General features: G+C 28.4%; 1 protein-coding gene across 1 annotated transcript; it reads right to left on the reverse strand.

Annotated features, from left to right (window-relative positions):
* Positions 1-996: 996 nt before the first annotated feature.
* Positions 997-22,965, reverse strand: LOC133319956 (ATP-binding cassette sub-family G member 4-like). Its single transcript, XM_061526339.1, has 12 exons — positions 22,601-22,965; positions 9,144-9,261; positions 7,748-7,964; positions 7,384-7,529; positions 5,760-5,883; positions 5,282-5,396; positions 4,969-5,186; positions 4,489-4,657; positions 3,009-3,109; positions 2,572-2,727; positions 2,075-2,283; positions 997-1,783 (listed from the first exon to the last, which is right to left on the reverse strand). The coding sequence occupies exons 1-12, from the start codon at positions 22,761-22,763 to the stop codon at positions 1,642-1,644; spliced, it is 1,878 nt and encodes a 625-aa protein (XP_061382323.1). The 5' UTR covers positions 22,764-22,965; the 3' UTR covers positions 997-1,641.
* Between the last annotated feature and the right edge of the window lie 480 nt (positions 22,966-23,445).

Genomic DNA, 23,445 nt, shown 5'->3' on the forward strand with positions numbered 1-23,445 from the left:
CAGAACTAATATCAATTCATTCTTGGAACGTACTTCGAAGGCAGCACTAGCAGGTTCTTTTCAAATTTGGTTAGGTAGAGAGAGGAGCTTGGACGGTGGAGGTAAGCGTTAGACGATTGTTAGAAAGGGGGCCCTTAAATCTACACCTAGGTCGCAAATCCCAGGCACTGTTGAACCGCCCTCCCTGCAACGCGATAGACTCGGCACCCGCACGGAAAATCCATTGAATGCTTAGAGGTTTCGTCTCATTTAACTTAGGGTACAACTGATGTAAATGTTGTCATTGTTATAATATTCATGTATACATTACATATATATTTCATAACTATGACTTTGATGTGTTTGGATGAAATCTTGTAAACTATTAGAAATTGTATCTTTATTTGGTTTTTTAATATGGCCGATTTTTGAATAGTTTAGTTAATTACAATGCTCTCAAATGTTTCTTTGGAATTAAAGTGCAGTGAGCAGTGTGTGCATATACGGTGGGAAGGTAAAACCATTCCTACATCCGAATCGACAAACCATAGCTCCTTGCTTGTGAAAGCAAGTTTATATCAAGATTAAGCGAGGCTATTCAAATTAATTTACGAGTAAATGTGTCTTTGCCCTCCCTACATGACCTTAAAACCCAGTAAGCGCCTTTTGCTTGCATCCAGAGTAATATGGGAAATATATATATAGGTATATGTGGAATATCTTTTGCGGTAGATGACAAAAAACCAGACTTAATGTCGCACACTTTGATCTTCTCTGCTCTTGATCACAGCTACTGGAAATTAGTCGAAACTTGGGGTAAAATATTGTATAAATAGTAAATGTTAAAACCATGTTTATATGTAGTTCTACACAAACATTTTTTAATTTCAATAAGAGATAAATAAAATCTTTTTACTGCTAATGTTTTTATCAGTTAATCTTTTTGTATTACCAATTACACATTTATATTATTGGAATATAATATATACGAAGAATAGGATTACAAAAATAAAACAATAGGTTTCAATATAATATATTCCTCACCAAAAATTTCAATCACTTATTAAAGACAAACCTCATAGGCATGTAACCAGCATTCCGATTTCCGATAGCAAGATATACAATACACAAATATATAATTGATCTGATACATAGGCAAGAACTTTCAATTTTTTAACTTAAGTCAATATCACATTACTAAATAAACTAACAATAATTAAATACTATTATTAAACACTAACATTAAATACTATTCCAAATAACAGACTGCGGATTTTATAGTATTAACTAAGGATTGTATGTTAATGTGTTAATAAAAATCACAAAATTTTCGTCAGTATTTCATTCTTTTACAATCCCAAGAACTATAATTATTTATAAGTTAAATTTGATTTCAAAGCCACTTAAAAATGAGTATTTTACGGGGTCAATGAAAAAAGGTAAATCCCTAATTAATATTTTCACTATACGATATTATCTAAAATCACAGTAGACTGTCAAGCATTGCGACATGATTTCAATTATTCTATATTAATTAAAATGATATTTGCTTCTAAACTACAACATAACTATTGTAGTTATATATTTTTAAATGAAACAAGTAATAGTAATTCGATCAACAAATAATACGTAAATTTGATTTTAACGTATCGTTATATAAGTTTAATTACACTTTTTAACTCTACGCTTCAACGAGAGAAATGCAATTATCCTAAGTAGTAACAATTCTACAAGAATAATGCACACGTCCTGCCAATAGTTTCCAGGCTGCATATCTAGTTCTTTGAGGATCGTTTGGGGATATCTGAAAATATTACAAAAATAATACGTTTTGAATAACATGAAAAAGAGATGAGTTGAATATTTTGCAATTTTTTAATGAAAAATAAAAAAAAATTGTGTCTCAATAAAAGTACATACGAGATGGTAAATAAAGTAAACTAGTCGAATTTTTGATCGCCTTAAATAAAATATGAAATTGACGTATATGTGACAATTATTAAGTTTTATTTTGATTTAGATGTCATACAATGAATTAAGTTTTCTTAAATGGATAATATTATTGTTATGAATTCTTATGTTAACAGATACTCACTTGAGGTGACAGTATATCTTATCTTCACCACACGCTAGTGGTGTTCTATCGAAGGAGTACATGGAGAGTGTAAGCGCTTCGTACACCTGTTTCAGGAAAGACCCATGCGCCACAGGTTGGAGTATCGACGGCATATGAGATGGTATCACCAGGAAACCAGCGAAAACTATCATCACGCAGGTCGTTATCGCTCCCAGGAATGTACCATTCTGATTTTGGACATGAAAAGTAGGTTGTTAAACATTTTTTATTATTTAGGCCCTTAGGGTATATTTAAGTATTGTCTCTTTGGGCTCTAATGTGGGAAGAATAAGAAAGGACAAATGATTTTTGGTACTCACACTCAACAAGGAATGGCATTTAAAACTTATCATTTTAGCAAAAACTAATAGCATTCCAAAACTATATTACAAGGTACAATACAATAATTGTTCACAGTAATTGAATGCTTAGTCAAAATTAATTCATTAATTATGGGACATTTTTTTTTAACTTACAATAGGATTGACGCAAGAACCAATGAATATGCCTATAGTGTCTGCTATGAGAGATACATTTGATAGAATGAGAACGAACATCGCGAAACGATGTAACTCTATCGGCTGTCCGCTGAGAAGATACGCTGGTATTGAGTATATTAAACTGTAGCAGATCTGAAAGCAAAATCCTACTTGAAAAACGTATGGTACCATTAAAAAATAATAATAATTTCAAAGTAGTGGAACAGTTTTACTATCTTAACCTTAATTAAATAGTATCTAAATAAAAATATCTTTTACATAACATATGTAGAATATATATTTTATTTGCTTAAATCTGTTTTGTACTGCACTGTGTTGTAGAAATGGGATACAAATGTTACTCTAGATTCAATGTTGAGTTTATGATATCTTATAAAGGAAAAACAAATGAACATATAAAGAAAATTATTTACCTGTATTGGTGTGTTCGTCACTAGGACTGCTATATAATAAGTTTTGAGGTTATACCAGTTATTAAAATGTTCCTTCTTCAACACTGGTAACTCATCGGGAACTAAAAATATAATTTATAAAATTAATGAAATAAACAACGTCAACATATAGATGTCTGTTTTAAATCGTGTAATGTGATTAAATATACACATTAAAAATATTTTCCTTAAGGAAAATAAAAAAATAATTGCATAAATTTTTGGGCGTAACTTTATTTTGGACTTTTTTTCTGTTCTTAATATTATGTATGTTTCTTCGCCATTTTCTACGTTACAATGTTTATAAAATATGTTTTTAATATTAATGTAGTGTTAAGTTAATAACTGAATTAAAATTCAAATGAGTAGTATGAAATGACAAATTAATCAACAAAGCAATTTGAACGTATTGTTCGGAAGTCCGCAGTTTTGAGTCCCGTTCATGTAAACATTTTTTATTCAATATATTCGATGTACGTTATTGAATATTGAAATTTAATTTCTAGTTCTTCTGATCATCAATATGGACTTGATCCGTTCAACTGACCTACTTTTCTAACTGTGTTAATAATTCCTGCAATTAAGATAAGATCAATGCCAAATCTGATTTAACTTCGTTTCGTTTCCGTATATAACCTTATACCATATGTGGACTTGATGGTCGAGGTTTCTAAAGATCAATTCCATCAAGTGGACAATACTTGAGGAGATATTTAAAATATACCTTGTGAATTTATATTCTTATAGATGTTGATATTAAGCTTCATGTGTTTTGCTTATTTCCTGCTTCAGCTATGTTTCCTAAATTTGAGTTTTGTCTAGCATCGAGATCTTTATTTTAACTGTTTTGTCTTTCTGTTTTAGCATTTGTATATAGTATATAGTCCAGTTTTAATTACTCATTAAAAAAACCTGTTTCTTTGTCAGTGTGGTCGGTTTTAATTTTTTCATTTAGTAATCCAAAACTAATGTTATGACATATCATTTTTATGTTGTTTTTTGTTGGACCATTGATGTTCCAATATAAGAACAACAGAATGAGAGCATCCTGTTTTAAAGAATTTCATTGTATCTGATCTTATTCAGATGTTTTTTGTCATTTTTATTATCGTATAATATTCTGGTTCCATAACTATTGTGGGCGGTACTTTTCGACTCTGTGTTTTTAATAACTTAGGAGATTTATCTTAAATAGTTTAATGTAAAGATTGTTTTCTAATTTATCACTAAAGCTGGTGTCTGATATCTACTATCATCTTTCTGTGCCTTAGCATTTCCTTATAGTTTTAATGCCATTTCAAGCCAATGGTCTTCGTGATATGTTGTTTCCCTCGTTTTTAGAAATTTGGTCTTTAGTCTACTCAATTTCAATTTTATATTTACTGTATATAATCTTTTCATTCACAGAAATTTAAAAAAAATGTATATTCGAGATGGATGGTTAAAATTTAGGCACACTTACATCTGAGCACTGCTGGTATGAGCGATGTATAACAGAGGTAAGTAGGTGATATAATGAGGAAGCCAAGGTTACTGAGTGTTCTTGAAGCATCATTGCCGACGTTATTGAAGAACAGTCCCAACATAATACCGATGATTACATGGATGACCATCCTAAGGGGAACTACTGTCTGTGAATGTAACGAAGTAAGTTGATATACAAAGAAAATAATTATAATCATAATAATTGGTTTATGAATTTATATATATAATTTAAAAAGAGCGATTTCAATACTGATTCTATTTAAGGAATAAAAAAATATTCTCTCATTATTAAAAAAGCTCTTAATATAGCAGAAACTGCAAAAATACAATTAAATGTAATTGTATGAAGTACAATAATCAGACTATGTATCAAAATCAAAATATTAAAAATCTGCACCGATAAAGTCTAAGAGCATTTGAACTATACCATAAAAGGAAGAGATTGCTATATAATTACCCAATCACGGCACTGTTGCACGACACACCTCTTGAACAGCACTTTAAACTTGTAAAATTCGTAAGGTCTATTTATTACTATGGTCATTTTTTCATTTGAAAGTGCTGGACGATTCTCTATGGGCAATTCCGGAATACGTTCATTTAGTTTTTCAGGAACACAGTTAGCTATGAGAAGTTCATTGAGTTGACCATGTTCGCCATTTGCTAGTTCTAAAACTGTAAAAAAAAATTACATTGATAATTTGGATTAAAATGTATGGAACTTTGGTTATTTTATATTATTTAGGTTTGTTCGAATTTTGTGTGCGTACTGTAATCCGCTGGATTGTGGTACTTGGGACAGACGAGACCAAGACTAGCTAGATGAGGGACTGTGTGAGAACTGGGACCTTGATAGACACACTGACCTTCTGCCAACACGTATACCTGAAATGTACATACGTCGAAATATAATAGGTACTATATATACTAGGTACGTTTCAAATTTGGTTAGGTAGAGAGAGGAGCTTGCACGGTGGAGGTGAGCGTTTAACTCGCGTTAAAAAGCGACTTTTTAAACGTACTCCTGGGTCGCAAGTCCCAGGCACTGTTAAAGCTCCTCTCCCCGCAACGCGATGGATCCGTCACCCGCACCCTGAATTCAGGTAATTATGAAAAGTTTCGTCTCTATTTGTTTTTCATATGTTTTCATGAAAGGTAGCGAAATTATAAAAAAATTATTCTCATCATTCGTATATATTTCTAGAAAAAATATAGTATTAATGAATTTAAACTGATAGATTTTTGTACCTGATCGAACATTTTATATATAGTAGCAGACGGTTGGTGAATTGTGCAGATTATAGTCCGACCAACTCGTGCGAGATTTTGTAATAATTCCATGCATTGTTTGGATGAGACACTGTCTAGACCTCTGAAATGTTAAAGAGAGTTTTAGAAATATTGTACTTGAAATGAAAATACGAAAAACGGTAGGACTTGTTATATAAGATTTAATTTTGGATCGTGTTGTTTATTACAGATACAAGTATTTTTTCTTATTATAAATATAGCCATTAATTGATTATACGTAAGAAGATATAAATACAATAGAATAAAAAAATATGATCGTCTCGATACAAACGTTTATAAAGATGAAGCTTAATAATTTAATATAAATTAAATAATACGATTAAAAAAATATAATAATCATACCTATTATATTTCGTTTTAATTTCTATTAGATACTAAATATTTAAATACAATAATAATTGGTGTGGGAATCTTCGCAGAAGTAATATTATTAATCATTATCAATAGACCACGTCTTTATTCTTAACACAAGTCTGCACCTTCAAAGTTCATACGGAGAGATTACAGATCATCATTCACAAATTTTGTAATATGTTCGAATCAATTTATTTAAAAATTACAAACTGGAAACTTGGTGTGGATAGTTTGACATGCAAAACTTGTAGTATAGACGCTGAGAATATAATATAGAATAATGCTAACAAGTTCATACAACGATATTAGATATGTGTGGGTAAAAACGTTAGGTACGTATTTCTTCAACTTCTTCCATAATAAATGACTTTATGTAGTGCAATTATTATAATTAAATTAATTGTTATATTGAAATCTATACTTTATGTACGGCTTAAGAAAATGAATTCTCTTGTATTTTTGTATTAAACCAAGGCTATTTACGCAATATACTAATAGGAATAACTAGATAATGTATACAAAAATAAGTCATTTGTGTAATGATACCTCATTAAAAATCCCACGGATATTAATGTCTGCTCTATTGTAATAACAGTTTTGTCGTATGTGTTTCATCCGAAAGAGGATGTTTGTTATTATTTCCAATTATAATATCAGTGCTTATTTTGTATTTAGTTTTTCCCATAAAAAATGACAAAAAAATTATAATATTTAATTCTTCGTCACTAAGGAGGGCATGAACCAGCGTTTAGTTTAAAATCAGTGTAGTTTATGGGTATATTTTTGATTACGTGACAGTTCACACAATTACGTAATTTTAGAAAATGCAGTATTTTTGTCTAAAATCAATTTAAATTCCTCATTAGATAAATGCATTCCATTCAAGAAATGCAGTTTGAAACCTTGTATATAGTTGTATTGAGGTAATTTTAAAACAATCGTGTTTTTATTGATGAAATAATTGTAGCTGTTCAGTAATTAAAATTAATATCACGTTTATATGTACAAGTCTAAAGTTTTTTAAAGCTGTTGCATAGTTTTTTTTTTAGATTTACGATTTGTGAACATTAGGTTGTGACTTTGTATAAAACTTTTCTTCCAGGTCATTTAAAGCAATATATGTCGAAATAAAACTCCTTATGCTACCAGAATTTGGGAGTTAGAACGCTGTTATGGGTATAACAGCTCAATTTCCTTTTAAACTTACGTGGTAGGCTCGTCAAGAAATAAAACTGGTGGATTGTCAATAAGTTCCACGGCGATGGAGAGTCTTCTTCTCTGTCCACCTGATAGTTTACTACAAGGAGTGTTCTCAGTTCCCGTCAGACCCAGGGTCTTCAGCACATCCGATATCTACAAGCGTAACGTGTTCCAAGAAATAAAATTCAAGTTTAAAATTGAAATCTAAATAATGAAAGCATTAGCTTTGGCTATGTATGTAATTATGACTGATTGACTGTTGTTTACGAAAATAATACACCAATAGTATTATGTAATTATCAAAATGTATTTGTAAAATGTGGAAGTAAAAAACGATATTTTTATCGAGAGTTAACTTAAATATTACTAACAACTGAGTTTTTTAACTTCTGCGTAAATGTATCGCCTAACTTTAAGTCCGCAGCGAATTGCATTTGCTCGGAGACCAAAAATAAGGGATTCAGCTTATCGTCTTGCAGTATGTAGCACGACTTCTTACGGTACGCGTTCAGGGTTTGGTATGAATTAGTGCTGTCAAATTCACATACGCTGTTGCCAGCTCGGATCACACCCGTCACCCCTTTTAACCTGTAACAATATTAAAAAATCAATTTTGAAATAAAAAAATGAGTAAAGCATAAAAACAATCTATTTGATGTGAGTTATTTCAAGTAACCGTGAACTGTAATATACAAGAGTTATGAAACTTAAGATTTTAAGGAAAATTTTTAATAATAAATATAGTCTAATAAATACCATATCACAGATTGGATCTCCCAACAATTATCCTTAACATTTATTGAACACTCAACAGTAAGATTGATGATTGATTGATGATATGAGTAAGCAATAAGACAGTAACATAGTATCTAACATTGCAGATCTCTGTATAAAAACCATTCATTTCAATAATCTCGAAGATGTGGAATTGAATTTATAAGAAACAAGATAGAAATCTTTTTAATAATGTTATTATATAATGGCATTCATGCATATGCATGACTGGGAATTGAGAAACGAACATTTTTATTGATAGCCCCAATAAGTTATATATAGATTTATGAGCATTCATTACACTAGTTTACAAAATTTGAGTTTTTGTTTGTTGCCGCGAATTTTATGGTTAATAATGTTAAATGATGATTTGTTTATGTCAAATCTACCCCTAAAATTTCTTCAGCAGCTATAGTTAGTTTGTTTTTGGTTTTGTCGACGTATTAATAATTATTACTGTAGTAATAATTATTAATACGTCGCTATATACCCGTATATTGAATTGACAAAATATAAAACAATTGAAAAATAGGAAATTTATAGTTAAACAAAAAGGCTGAAGATTTACTGTTTTACATTATCATCACACAATATCCATGTGTGTAATCTATCTTAATATTTTATTTTAGTTTCATTGGAAAATTCAACAATGACGTTATTTATATTTCTTTATTAAATTAATGGTAAAGACGAATGATTGTCTTGAATTTTTCCTTTATTTTGAATAGTACTGTGAGATTTTTTTAAGTTAGAGTTTCTCATTCAGCAAGTTAAAGTTTCTTAAAGTTAAAGTATCTCACTTCCCCTCTTTTAACATCGTAGATACGCTTTTTGGGATAGATGTATTTTGTGGTGGTTAAGTAGCAAAATTTTTCCTATTTTTTATACATCATCTTCAATTAACTTTAATATGGATAGGAGCTTTTTGAATTAAAAAAAGTTTTTATTTAATATTCTTCAGATAAATGGTTCTACGAATATCGAATAACGTACGAATATCCTGTAAGGGCGTTAAGGAGTGATGTTTTGCCGGCTCCAGACGGTCCCATTATGGCCGTTAGCTCACCGGACTTAAAATCTCCGGAAATATTTTTTAAAATAGTTTTTTTATCTGAAACAAAAAAAAAAATATCAGTATCTCTGTTGATATTTTGTTAAAATATGTTTTATGTTCGACATATAAACAACACATTGTACACATCACTCTCTTTAGTGTAATCTCGACTTCATTTATATAAAGTAAGTTTATAAAAAAATAATACTCAAAAATACTCAACAATCACACGCGTGCGAACACACACACACACACAAACACATAGAGATACACACGACGAATAACACATGAATTATATTTTTCATTTATTGATTATTTTCTTACACATTAGGTTAATTATTTTATTAGCCATCTATCGAATCTTGTCATACAGAAGGCAAAGGAGTAATAATATAGGTATACATAAAATAAATAAGTAAATTTATGAAACAAAATTTTTATTTATGATAAGGTAGTTTGTCTGCTATTGATTTTTCATTACATAATACACTAATTAGTTACATAAAAATACATTACAATAAAAATATTTCGAAAATTTTCAAAAATTATTTTGAATTTGATCTGAAAGAAAAAATCCACACTGAGTTTTGATATGGTTTTAAAACCCCACAATCAACACTAAACAGTTTCATTATTTAAACTATTACAGATTGTTCATTAACGCAGCCCAATTTCGAATGTGGAATGTAGTAAGAAAAAAAACTAAGTGTATTTAGTTTTGTTTCACTTCCAGTAATAATGTATTTATATATACACTGATGGACTACTTAATGAATGACAAAAAAATAAATAAAAATTATGTATTACGTGTAGATACAGCTTAGTAAACATATTCAAACGTTATACACGAAATGATGCATTCCTTTAACAAGTTTAGTTAGATTTAAAGAGAAAAATTAAAAAAAAAAAAAATATTATAGATGGGAAATAGCCCACATTTTTTCTTATAGAAAATGCAGTTTACCTTATAAAAATGTTTTATTTATTTACCCATTATTATAGTCTTAATATTTTCCTCAATAACATATTTTTCTCTCAATAATTTCTCAACAACTTTAATAGAAAAATGTCGATTATTTAATCTATATAAGACTTTATTTTTAGCAAGCAAGGCGCTGTTGCGTAGTGGAGAATAAAATGAATACTGCTTAATTAAATAAATAAAAAAAAAAACCATTAGGATCGACAAAAAAGAATCCATTTAATTTTAAATAAATTAATTCTTAATATTATTTTTTTATATCATTTTTTTTTCCTGAATACAGCCAAAATATATTTTGCATACATTATGTTGGTATATATTTTTCATCGAAGTCAAATACCTTCGCAAGGTCGGTCATATTTAATTGTCAGTACGAAGGCTACCCTTCACGTGATCATCTCGTTCACGTCTTAAACAAGTCTAACCAGTATCAAATTGATCTTTATAGAAACTATGTGAGTCGATTATTTAATAAAGTCAAAGATAAAATTTTACTCTTTGTTTTTTAAAGGAATTTCTCGATTTCCACCGACATTTCTGCTGGTACAAATAAAATATACAAGTGCACTTTAAGTTGTTCAAGTCCGTGATATATGTAAATATGAAAAAAATACACAAGACATATCGGAAGCATTTGTAAATTTCCCCTTTCTCATAAACCCTCCTTGATCTAGATATATAACATGCTCCTAATTTCAAGAGTATTGGAATCTCAACATTATGAAGCCCATTGAATATTTACATAACGTTTTACTTATAGTTCCAGGTGAAAAAAATGTTGTAATATAAAAATAATATTCGCTCTCTAGGGTACAATAAATTAATATTTCATGCTGAATATTTATACTTAGATGTTGGTACATTTAATATTACATCATTATAGTGAAGTTATATTTAAATACAATAAACATGATATAACATTCCTATGAAAAATGCATGTTTCAGATGCTTTTTCTATACCTACCATATATTTTTATTTTGTTCCTCTGTGTTCCAGCCATAAATATTAAGTATAACAATGTAATTCTAGCTTTCTTTGTAACTTTGCATAACTTATAATCTACTATAAGATATTTGCAATTGGTTATAAGTTTTAATATCAATTAACTATTATTTAATATGCAATAAATTGTTTGTAAGTTACGATGTACCGGGAAAATAACTTAGCAATGCCATGATTTTTAAAGGTATTTATTCAAAACGAGTAGTTGTAATTTCAATCCGTCATAGGTACATCAAGATCAAAACCATCCGAAAGTTATTTGTAAACTTCAAATACGGAATGCTACAAGAAAATAAATAATGAGATCTAAGATATTCGCGAGTTTTATTCATTTAAATGAAGAAAATAAATGTTAAGTTGTACATATATATACATAATATGTTAAAATTTTAAATGGCAAATCAAACAATTTTATGCATAAATATGCAATACGTACTCTAACAAATTATAGAAGGCATGTTAATGAATCATGACTCATTTCCACACACGTTAAATCAAATTATCGCAATGTAGATATTGCAATATTGGTTGCCATATAAACATCAGTAAAAGTACCTTTTAAATGTACATACATATATATATATATATATATATATATATATATATATATATATATATATATGTTCATATTTACGAATATTTAGCACTAAGATCTGCAAATATAAAATATCGAGTCGATTTATTTTGTTAATGAAGCATTTTGTTGAGTACCTACTGAAGAAAATAAAAGTATTTTGTTCTATAGTAACATGATTGTTTCCGCTAATTATCGTGACGCTGGCACTATTAGCCAACAACACGGTAATCATAGCTCGACATGCTCCACAAGCGGCCATGAAATGAATGATTTCGTTAAAAAATATTTGATATATAGAGCCCCGGTCCCACGATCATGTATAAAATCCAGGAGACGCTTAATTTTATTAATGTTTTTTTTTTCAATATACTCTTTATTATTAATTGATTCTACAGCTAAGAACCGCCAAGTGCAGCCAAGTTGTTTATTTGTCAAATATTGATATTTAATTATTATAAAAAAAGTATACATATATGATTTTGTTGAGTAGTGTATAAAATATGAAATAAAGATTATTTATCTCAACCGCATACTGTATTTGAAGCTTTGTTTAAAACATTTATGGTCCCGGTCATGTACAACAATGTATTATTAAAATTCAATGACTAACTTCCGACACAAAGGCTAAGGTTAAATAAAATTAAAGTTTATTACTTCGGTAATTAGGTAGTGTTAAAAAGAAATAGAAAAAAAAAATATAATTATTAAAAAGTCTTTATTTTTTGACGTTGACATGACTGTTCAAGTTTTTGCTATGACGACTTCTTAAGAGAACAAAATTTAAATTTTACGAAATATAAAAAACTGATAGTTATCTGTCTGTTTCGAATTGATTGTGAATATAAAGGAAATATTATGAAAATGATCATTGAAAAAGTTTTGAACGACAAATGTTTCGTTTGAGACAAATATTTTTTCTTTTACTTTTGAGGAACCGGGTTGGCTCATGTTTGAATTTTTATGAGCACGTTCAAAGTACGACAGTATTGAGTATTGAGTAATCAAAATAAATAAACCATTCTAATAACACGACGCAGAAATATGGGACACGTAAAGCAGACTATAAAATTCAGTAATTGATACTTCATCTTGAAATCAGTTACTTATAATCTATATGAAACTAAATAAGGCAAAGTTTCTCAGTGTTGTGAAACCTAACTATATTGATAAACCCATACATGCTAAGACTATATCAAGAAAGAGGTTTATCGACTTTTAAAAACTCAACTCTTTTTGTTCAAAGCTAAAAATTTGCAATACAACACACAATGACATCCTATATAAATGTTTGCAAAATAAACTAATTTGGTTTAAATGAAACTAATATATTTCGGATATACTGCGCGAATTTTATTATTTTAAAACTACATAGTTCCGACGTTTAGGTTACATTTCAGCAACCGTGGTCACGGGCAGACGAGATGTGACGGGCAGATTAGATATCATTATGTAACTGGCTCTAATTTGGCTTTATCTAAAATAAAGTTAGTAACGTCGAAATAAAATTATAGCATGTAGGTATATCAGTGACATTTTACTTGGTTGATTCAGTTTGTTGAACTATATTAATTAATTAACAATAATGTACTGTTGAATGACAAAATAGAAGAATAATTCAACAAATTGTTTGACCTCTTTTGTAAATTGTAGGTTGAAACTTCAAGATATTCATTTACAGATTAATAAAATTAGTTTACTCAAGTCTTAGTCTTATGGTACGTACAAATAGGTTTTCACGTAAGAAAATCTAAGATTTTTGGATTTACTAAACGATTTTTTATATTCTTTGTACGTTTCCATTAATTTACAGTAAGTTTTAAGGTAATATATTGCTGTTTAGTTTGAAATATTTTTATACTTTGTTTCCTTCAAAAACCAATAGACATTCCAAAGTTCTGGTAGGCGGTAGCCCTTCAAGCTAAATTATACGTGTAAGGTCACCGTGTTTCACGTACAACCTATTTTATGTTCTCAAACGCAGTGTTCGTAAACTTTACATAGACGAGACGCTAATAAAATATCTAGACACTACATAAAGGTCCACAATAAATTTTGTAACTAGAGACATTCGTGTTCCATAGAGACAGTCGATATATACTATTTAATATCTGATGGTCTAAATGTACAATTAAGGTCTCTTGCAACGTTCGATTACCTTTTCGAGTAAATAGTACTAGCATTCATTCTCAATTCGATTAACTTTTATCCGAACACAGTCAGCCAGTTTTGTACTAGTTGAATTGTCATATTAAATTTTGAACATTGTACCTAATTCTTGAATACAATAACAAAAATAAATTTTAAACATCAATTGTAATTAATATTTCGTTAACGTTTATGTTAGTTTAGTATAATAATTTAGTATAGTCTGCTATAAGTTATTTTTAATACACGAATAGGTCTATATACATCGATGTGTCAAAACTCATATATTCCGTTATTAAGAAACAAAATAGGTTGTTTCTTATAACTTATTATTTGTTTAATGAGTGCAATAAAACAATTATAAAAAAGATATGTTAATAACATGCTTTTGACCTTACATATAAATGTATAATATTAATAATCAGAATATATGGATATCTAATACAAAATATTTTCTGTTACATTAATTTAAATTCCATAATTGGTTTTAAAGGCGCCATTTGCAAGCATATTTATAATGTCATAGGTTGCTTATTAATAAAATTGTTTCCAATAGAAACAATTTCTATAACCTGAGTTCGTAACAAATTGAAAAATATATAATATAACTGTTCCTTGTATGACGAAGAATACTTATGTATGTGTCGCTATTAGCGTCGTAAGATCGTAAAATGTACCTACTTATATAATTATTTCAATAAACATATTTAATTATATAAAGGTAGCTTATAATTTTATTGTTTATGTTACACATAATTTTTACATTAAAATTCATAATTTAAATCCGCATCGTTGTAAATGTTATATTTTTACATATAAATATATATTTTTGTCTTTGTATTCATCGCGCCGAATCTCCTGAACAGCATTTTAAAGATCCCTAGCTTTTCCCCAAAGAAGAACGGGACTGGAAAGATCGTAATATATTTGTATAGATAAAATAAATAAAGCTATTATTTAGCTTGCACCACGGCTGAACTGTTTGATAAATTATATTATTTAAATTTTATATGCTTTGTTTATTACACACTAGGTTTGAATAAAAAAAATATTGATATTTGTTACAGATTCAAAAAAAATATAAAAAACAACTATTTTTATAAACATCCTGCTGTGAATGATAATTTTTACTTGTACAAAAGGATGCTGTATTTGTATTATCTTGAATTTTTTAACGTTATTTTTGTTATATCTTAAAATATATCTCTAAAAGGATTGACAATGATATTTTAGTCTAGTTCAAAGAACCGATTGAATACTTTCCTTAATTCGGTCTTATCTTTAAACATTAGATTTTATAATGAGTGTAAATGCTAATAAGTTGAAACTGATTTATAAATTGTTATCAGTCACGTGTAAGCCTGGGCAGTAAATGATAATTTAATGGTCATTATTTATTGCAATATTAGACTTATTTGTTTATGTTATTCTAATAAGTTTAAGGTTTATAGAAACGGGCTTAAACTAAGGTTAAATATTCTTACTTAAATAATTTTTATTTTTCATAAGCTAAGAAAAAGGCGAGAAAATCCATTTTATTATATTTTATTTCGTTTATATTTTTTGTTACGTCCGTTTGGTGGTAACATAGTAAACTTTTTTTTTAATTAAACCGAGTTTAAATGTAACTTTCAACATTTAATTTATTGACTACATGATTATTTAAAACAGTATTACTAATGAGTATTTGAGTTACATTGTTTACTTGATAACATTTTTTTTTTCAATTAAAAACTCTTTCAAGTTCAGTACGTAGAAAACTATACTGTAAAAAATGCTTATCTTACTCTAATTGGAAATTAAAATGTTATTTGGACTACAAGAAAGAACAACTTTGTCTAGAAGATGGTTCAAGAGAGAGGAATATGTTGCAATGTGTTCTTTTTAATTTTAAACTTCCCACAGAAGCTGTGTAGCTTTTGAGTTTTAATACGTTCAATTTATAAGATTTTTGAATCATGACACTTTATGTAGTATTATTCAAAACAACGTGATAGATGCTGAATGATGATAAATAGGCTGTAATTTTTTTTCAACCTCGCCTACTGATACTAGAAATATCAACGTAATAAAAAAATTTCTGCATGTACATATAATATATATGTGTAATTTATTGTTTCATAAAATCTTAAACGTACTATCTTTAAGCGTAAAACATCTTTCTTTTAGTTAAATAACACCCAAAACTTTTTGTTATTATTATGAAGCTGGATAGCAGTAAACTAGAGCCATTGGAATTACAGTCACTTAAATGAAACTAGTGTTATTCGGATTTACTACGTGGATTTTATTATTTAAAAACTACATAATCCCGACGTTTCGGTTACTTTGCAGCAACCGTGATCACGGGCAGACGAGGTGGCCCTCCTGACACCGAAATCCGAATCCGTAAATCCGAATAACACTAGTTTCATTTAAATGAATTACAGTCACTGTTAATAAAAGTTTAGCTAAAATGTTTAGGAATTTATAAATAGATTATAAATAACCGTTTAATTAGTGTTTAAGTTTAGTAAACAAGGCTAAATAATTATGTTACTTGATCATGACATACTTGATCTTGACATAGATAAATTATCAAAGCGTGTATAGTTTATACATAATAAGAAATTAAATATATATATATATATATATATATATATATATATATATATTTAATATATGTTCTTAAGTACTTTTATTACATGTTCTGTTAAGTTTTTATCTGAATGGAATCTAGATATTGAACCGAACAGGACAAACAATACAACACAGAGATGAACACAAGCTAAAATATGTTGCGTACGCGCAACATATTAAAAAATAAATGAACATCGCCGGGGACACATCGTTGTATGGATAAAATATCATATAACGAGTGACGCCGCTGACTCCGGGGAACGAACACCAAGCCGTGTGAACCAGAAGATTCCTGATGCCACACAAGCTTTGGAATGGGATTGCTATCCTAACATCGGGGCAATCATGTAGCCGTAGGTATAGGCTATAAGTTTTAATATGTAATTCTTATTATAATATACATATAAGTGAGTTTCGTAGTTTTCCTTGAACCTCTGGTTGTTACTCTATATAATAATCAATATGTAAATATGTAGACCTTAATAAATATACTGTGAACAATCGTAAATCTGATTCAAGAGAACCAAATAAAAATTGTTTTACTATTAATGAATTTATTTTTAAATTGTGTTACTACCTGTTACAAAGTAAAACAATATACTGTTTTTGAGTTTAAAGATCGTTGAGTGATTTATATATTATTTATAGCGATGATTTCTCACAGAGTTGTAAGGTCGTAATTCCTGTGCTGGATTTAAAATTTTGGTTAAGATTGTAACCTCATTTCAAATGTGAACAAAATGTTATGAACTTCATTAACCTAAACTGTTTGACCATCATGGTATTTTCTTTAATATAGTATTCGTAAATTAAATATTAAATAAAATTACTATATAGTTTTTGATTCTTTCATACGATTTATAATATTTACCTCTGTGTGCTTAAGAATATGAAACTTTACTGACTATTTGTTTCAAATACTCGTTGTTGTTCTACAAAAGTGTCATTTATTTAAAATATTTGTACACTGAAAACAATTGTTAATGATTATACACAGGTGAATCATTTGTGAAATTGTGTTAGTTTAATAATTTCTTCAATTACGAAATAAGAATAATGTTACTGGACGTAAATAAGTTATAGAAGAACGTACCAAAAATAATGTTATTTTACTTATGGCAATGACGTGAATAATACAACTAAAATATAGTAAGCTAAGGTTCGTTTTCTGAACACAGAAATAATGAGCCTTAAAAGGTAACAAATAAGAGGCATTTACTCGTCTTAAGTTATTGAAACAATGATATTATGTATAGAACAATCGGTTAGGCTTTTTTGTATAACCATGAACTTGCGTATAACTAATTGTTGTATGCCTAAACATCTACAAGGACACCACGTTTTTGTGTCAGGATCATGCATTATACAATGTAATAAAAACTAAATACAATTAAAAATTATAAAATTACTTACAAATTATATATATATGTACAGATTTTATTAATACTAAACAAAAATAGAAACGAGAATGAGATGTAAGTCTTTCGCGAGTATACATTAAAATGAAACTTATATAGCCGGATTACGACGCGTATTTTATTATTTGAAAAAAAAAAAATACAAAAACCCGATGTTTCGGTTTCTTTGCAGCAACCGTGATCACAGGCAGACGGCATGTGAAGGAACGAGTATAGCAACAAATTTTATATTAATCTAAACCTGTTATAATTTTCAATATCTTATATCAAAGCGACCAATAACAACAAAGATTCAATTGGTATGAGAATATTTTTGTTTCTATTCTACTAAAAGCTTAAATTAATATTCATTTTATCATAAAAACAAAGTTTAAAGCAGTAATCATTGTGTTATTATTAGTATAAGTACGGTCAATATACACATTTAAAATAACAAAAGTTCCCGGAAAGAAAAATATTGGTGGAGAGCTGGGGTTTACCATTGAAAATAAAGTTTTAAAAGTCCCCATTGATCATATGTGGGCCTCAAAAGTTATTCGGGATCAAAGGACAAAATTTAACTTTTCTTGGATTTTTTTACAAAAACGGTAATTTTTATCAAAAAAAGAACTTTATACCAAAGGTATAGAACTTAAAACTCTCTACAAAAATGGTTCTCATAACTTTTTCGTAACAGTTATTTTCGTCAAATGTAACGATTCGAATTGCTCATTATACATTACATGCACATATAAGCCACGTATATACAGATCAGGCACTGAAGTAAAAGTAACTAACTGTGTCTCCTTTATGTAAACTATATAATCCTGAAAGCATTTATTGAAAAGTCAGTCAGTCTCCAACTGAGTCCCTTCTACCCACGTGGTATTAAAAAAATTTGAGTGGCATTGAAAAATTCAAAAAGCCTCAAATATATACCCGCATATTTCTTTTTCTGGGAATTTATATAATTTGACCATTATTTTTGTCTAAATTGACTGGACTAAATGAAATAAATTAGATCATTTCGTGATCTGTAAGGTCGTTTATACCTGAATAGGTTTTTGAATGGTAAAGTGTAAATGTAATTTTTATAAGGTAAAATTTCAACTTATTAATAATAAATAATATAAATACCAATGAAAAATTAATCTTACAGCTCTCATGTAGTAGGATAAATAACCGTATCTACATTGATACTTAAATTTATGGAGGAAATACGGGAAGTATTAAGACTTGATATTGGGAAACTTAGAATTAATAGCTTTCAATGTGGTCACAATTTTATCTAAACGAGATACGTAACATTCAATATGTACTAGATTCAAACATAGTTACTCACTCATATATTTCTTAAATCACTAAATACCTCGTATCTCGTAACTCATTCAAATATTTCGTAAGTCACACAAATATTTCTAGTAAGGAGTAAAAGTTGTTGCATGTGTGCTATCGCAATGAACATAATCATGCTACTGCAATCATTTTTTTATCAATAGTCAATGTATGTTATGATTTAATATCTATACAGTAACACTGTCTAGTCCTTTACGGTATTAGTATTTAATTAAACCATTATTAATGATATTATAATTGTCGTATGCTGTTATCCTTATCAATGACGGTGAACCAAGGAAACCTTATTGTTTTTGTTCTATAGGTATGTAATCTCTGATATATGTTAGTCTAAAAAAATATTATAAAACGTTTGTACGTAAACCGGATTCCTGTTTTTGGAAACTGGTTTACAGCTAATTGTAAATTTACGATGACGTCTTTTATTTTGTGTCTTAAACTTCTCAACCTAAACCTTTAGAATTCTTTATAAAAAAAGTTTTAGTTGTGAAAGAAATTAGACTGAAATGAAGTTTTAAGTCCGTCTGTATTGTTAAATATATTCTAGGTCCTTGACCTTTTGAGTTGGGTCATTGTTTTTTGAAGTAAGGGTTAGACATGGTGGAGATAGAAAAAATCTTTTAGTAATTATCAACTTGCTTCCAACTTTTGTGTTACATTCAAATCAAACTTGTATACTAATTACAACATTTTATAAAATATGTTTTTATATGTAATATAACCAGCAAATTAATACTGACGACCTGGATGGTCTATCACACATATTGAAGAAATTGGATATTATAATTAAGACAGTTTCAATATTATATAAAATTACCTGTTAATTTCGGTCGATTTAATAAACAACTGTCAATGTACATGTGTACATACATACGTCCTTTTGCAGCTTCAGCTATACTTTGGAGATTTTTTAAACCCATTCCGATGGTTTCGTAGTATCACTACTTAATTTTTTATACAAAAAAATGCCTCATGTTTTGTGACGCACGCACGAAAATTTGTTTAAAGTTCAACATAAATAAAGGTCGTGCTAGAAGTTCGTTTTTGGAAAATTTGTAGAATAACTCATAATAAGCCCAATTAAATCTTATTTAAATTTTTTCAAACGAAATCTATATGTAAAATTTTGTTATAAAATAATCTAATAATCTTAAATGAATTATGTGGTTTATAGTATACATCAAAATATTTTATTTTAATCATATTAAGTTATCATGAGCTATACATATAAATATATTCCATTCGTGACGCAATAAATATGACATTAAGATTAAAATAATGAAATCCAAAAGAAAAATTTAAAAAAAAATTATTAATATTTTATTTAATTTTATTGTGACCAATATATAGATATATCATTATTTTGATCACGCCTTTTTTCATATTTTAAAGTCTTTGTTAAAATTTACCTAAGATAAGTTGAAAAAAACTAAGAAATATATAATTTGACGTCTGAATATGACAAAGGACTATTGTCTAGTGATGACGAAATGTTGAAGCGGTCGTTCTATCACAGTTGATATATTTAATGTACATTATTACTCAGACCATCTCACCTAAATATTAATTTGAGTTAATTGAATCGAGCTAAACTACTTACGTAAAGATAAAATCATAAGTAAACCAGATATATACAAGCAACAAAAATATTGCTACAATTGAGTGTTCGAAGTTTTTCCAATTGGAAATATAAAAATCTTTTAAACTAAATCTTTGGTGAATAAATTTTTTAATAGGTAAATATTAAAAAATAATTAATTGAAAAACTATAAAAGTTGAAAACCAAAATACTACATCAAATTAAATATAATAACCGTCATAATGATCTCTGTCATTATAACCCCTGACCTTTTTTGTAGTTTAGAAGAAACTAACAGCAAAATTATTTTCCGCGTTTTGTTCTTACGCAGCAAAAACAGGTGTATTAAATTATTTTCACAATCATTAGGTAAGAACGCGTAGTTGAGCGGGAATCGTTGCATCATGGATGCTCTGGTGCAATCATTTAATGCGAAATTACAGCGTTTATTATATACAGGATTCACTGGAGAGTTATTTTATAATTTTCTTGGTTGGATCCAGCTTTAATATCACTTACAGTTACCTATAAAATACCAGTTTAAAAAGACGGCGTTCCCAAGTACATTTTACTTGCTGCTTTTATGTCTTTATAACAAAATTTCTTTAGATTAATATTCAGTATTTTGTATTAGATAACTTGAATTAAAAGCATTTTCTTAAGATATTTATGTTTAAGAGTGCGCTTACCATGCTATTGAATCAAACTAACCGCAAACAGTTACCATTGATAGATTCATTAACCGTCGCAAATGATAGTATCAACGTAGGTACTAGAGTAAAAAATTAATATAGACAGACTGTTAACTCTGAGAAGGTAAACAAGTGGTAAGATTACAGGTGTATTTAGAAGTAAAGAAGTCTAATAGTCTAAATTATGTAACATTTACGATACAAAATTTATATTGGTGTAATAAATTTCTTATTATATTATTATAACAATTTTATGGCACATTTTTTTTTTCAAACAGCTAAATACTAATTTCTTTAATGACTTCAAATCTTGTGTATAACACAAATAATAAGAATGTGGCAAAGAAACATTCTAACGGCAATACATTTTACATTGAAGTTTTAAGAGAAATAAAATTATTACTTTGCTTGGCTGTAATCACGAGTGGATGAGATGAAAGCATCTTTCATCTACACTACACTTAAATCTCATCTGCCCGTGACAACGGTTACTATAAAATAGAAACGTCTCGTCGGGTAAATTGTTAAATAATAATATCGCAATGTTAAATCCGAAAATCATAGTTTTAATTAAAATCGAGAAAGTCTTACACATCAATAGCGAATACTGTTTTGCTTTTATAATATGAAAAGTAATGTTTTTTGCTATTACTGTACATTGTTTTAGTTTTGAATTGTACGTTCTTTACCCTCATCGATGTTGTTACAATGTCATCGTTATCAGAGAAATTATATATCCGGTGTCTAATCTCCATTTCATTTATTCATTTCGTAATCTATATTACAATTACTGCACATGACAATGAAGCAAGGAATTGACTCTGATAAAATTGTTTAATAATAATAAAAAAAATACGACGTAAAATAAATGTAATGTTTGAATTAAAGTAATTTTTATTGCCAGTAATTTTTTTTTTTTTTTAATAATTCGTTCACGGCCTTCTAATAGTACCAGTTCCATATAATTTATTATAATTTTAACACAATTGCAACGATTTAATACACATTTTATTTTATAATGCACCGATAGAGTGTGATGTACTCACTTTTTTTTATGAATCCAGTTGTAGCTTCCATTGTGACACCTTTGAATTCAATATCAACGTTTACAGGAGGTGGCATGTTTATTTGCAGAGTCCGGCATTCATTCTGTTCCCTTCCACGTAATTTCGGACTAAATCCTTGTAAAAGCGTCAAGCTCGTAGTCATTATTACGGGTTAAAACGTATCGATATTACAAAAAAATATATCAAAAATGTCTTATATGTTTTAATTAATCACACTTTTTTTTTTGTAAAATTAACGATATTTTATCTCATAATAATCCCATGTAAAGTATCATTTTAATCAAAAAAATATTTTTGTTTCTTATTACGATGCAATACATCAGTTCGCCTCGACCGACGTTAGATTACTGAACGCGCGGTTCATAGTGGATCCAAGTAAATCATATCTTTCATTAGTTGTATACACGAAATATAAAATTCATAACGATGCGATAGTTGAACGTATATTATATTTTTTGTTCCTTAAAATTTTGATAAAATTTCAAATCATGAGTTCGTATAAGAAAAACGGTTTATTAAATATTTTCGAATTAAAATAAAGTATATAAATAATTAATGAAGTTTTTAGTACCTTTATGATATAATATTTTGATTTTAAACTTTATAAACTAGAAATATACATATATATATTTCCATTGCACGGAATATTGGACCAACCAAACATAACAAGGTTAAAAACCCGCCTAAAGACTTCTTAGCTGTTCCCTGATACCGGTATACGAACAATTTGCAAGTAAAACTGCATTTCAAAACACAAACAAAACCACATTTAATTGATTAACTATTACAAAATATGATTAATAGTCATTTGAACTTGTTTGCGT

The sequence above is a fragment of the Danaus plexippus genome, chromosome 4 (assembly GCF_018135715.1).
Source record: "Danaus plexippus chromosome 4, MEX_DaPlex, whole genome shotgun sequence".
In the NCBI taxonomy this organism is placed as follows: domain Eukaryota; kingdom Metazoa; phylum Arthropoda; class Insecta; order Lepidoptera; family Nymphalidae; genus Danaus; species Danaus plexippus.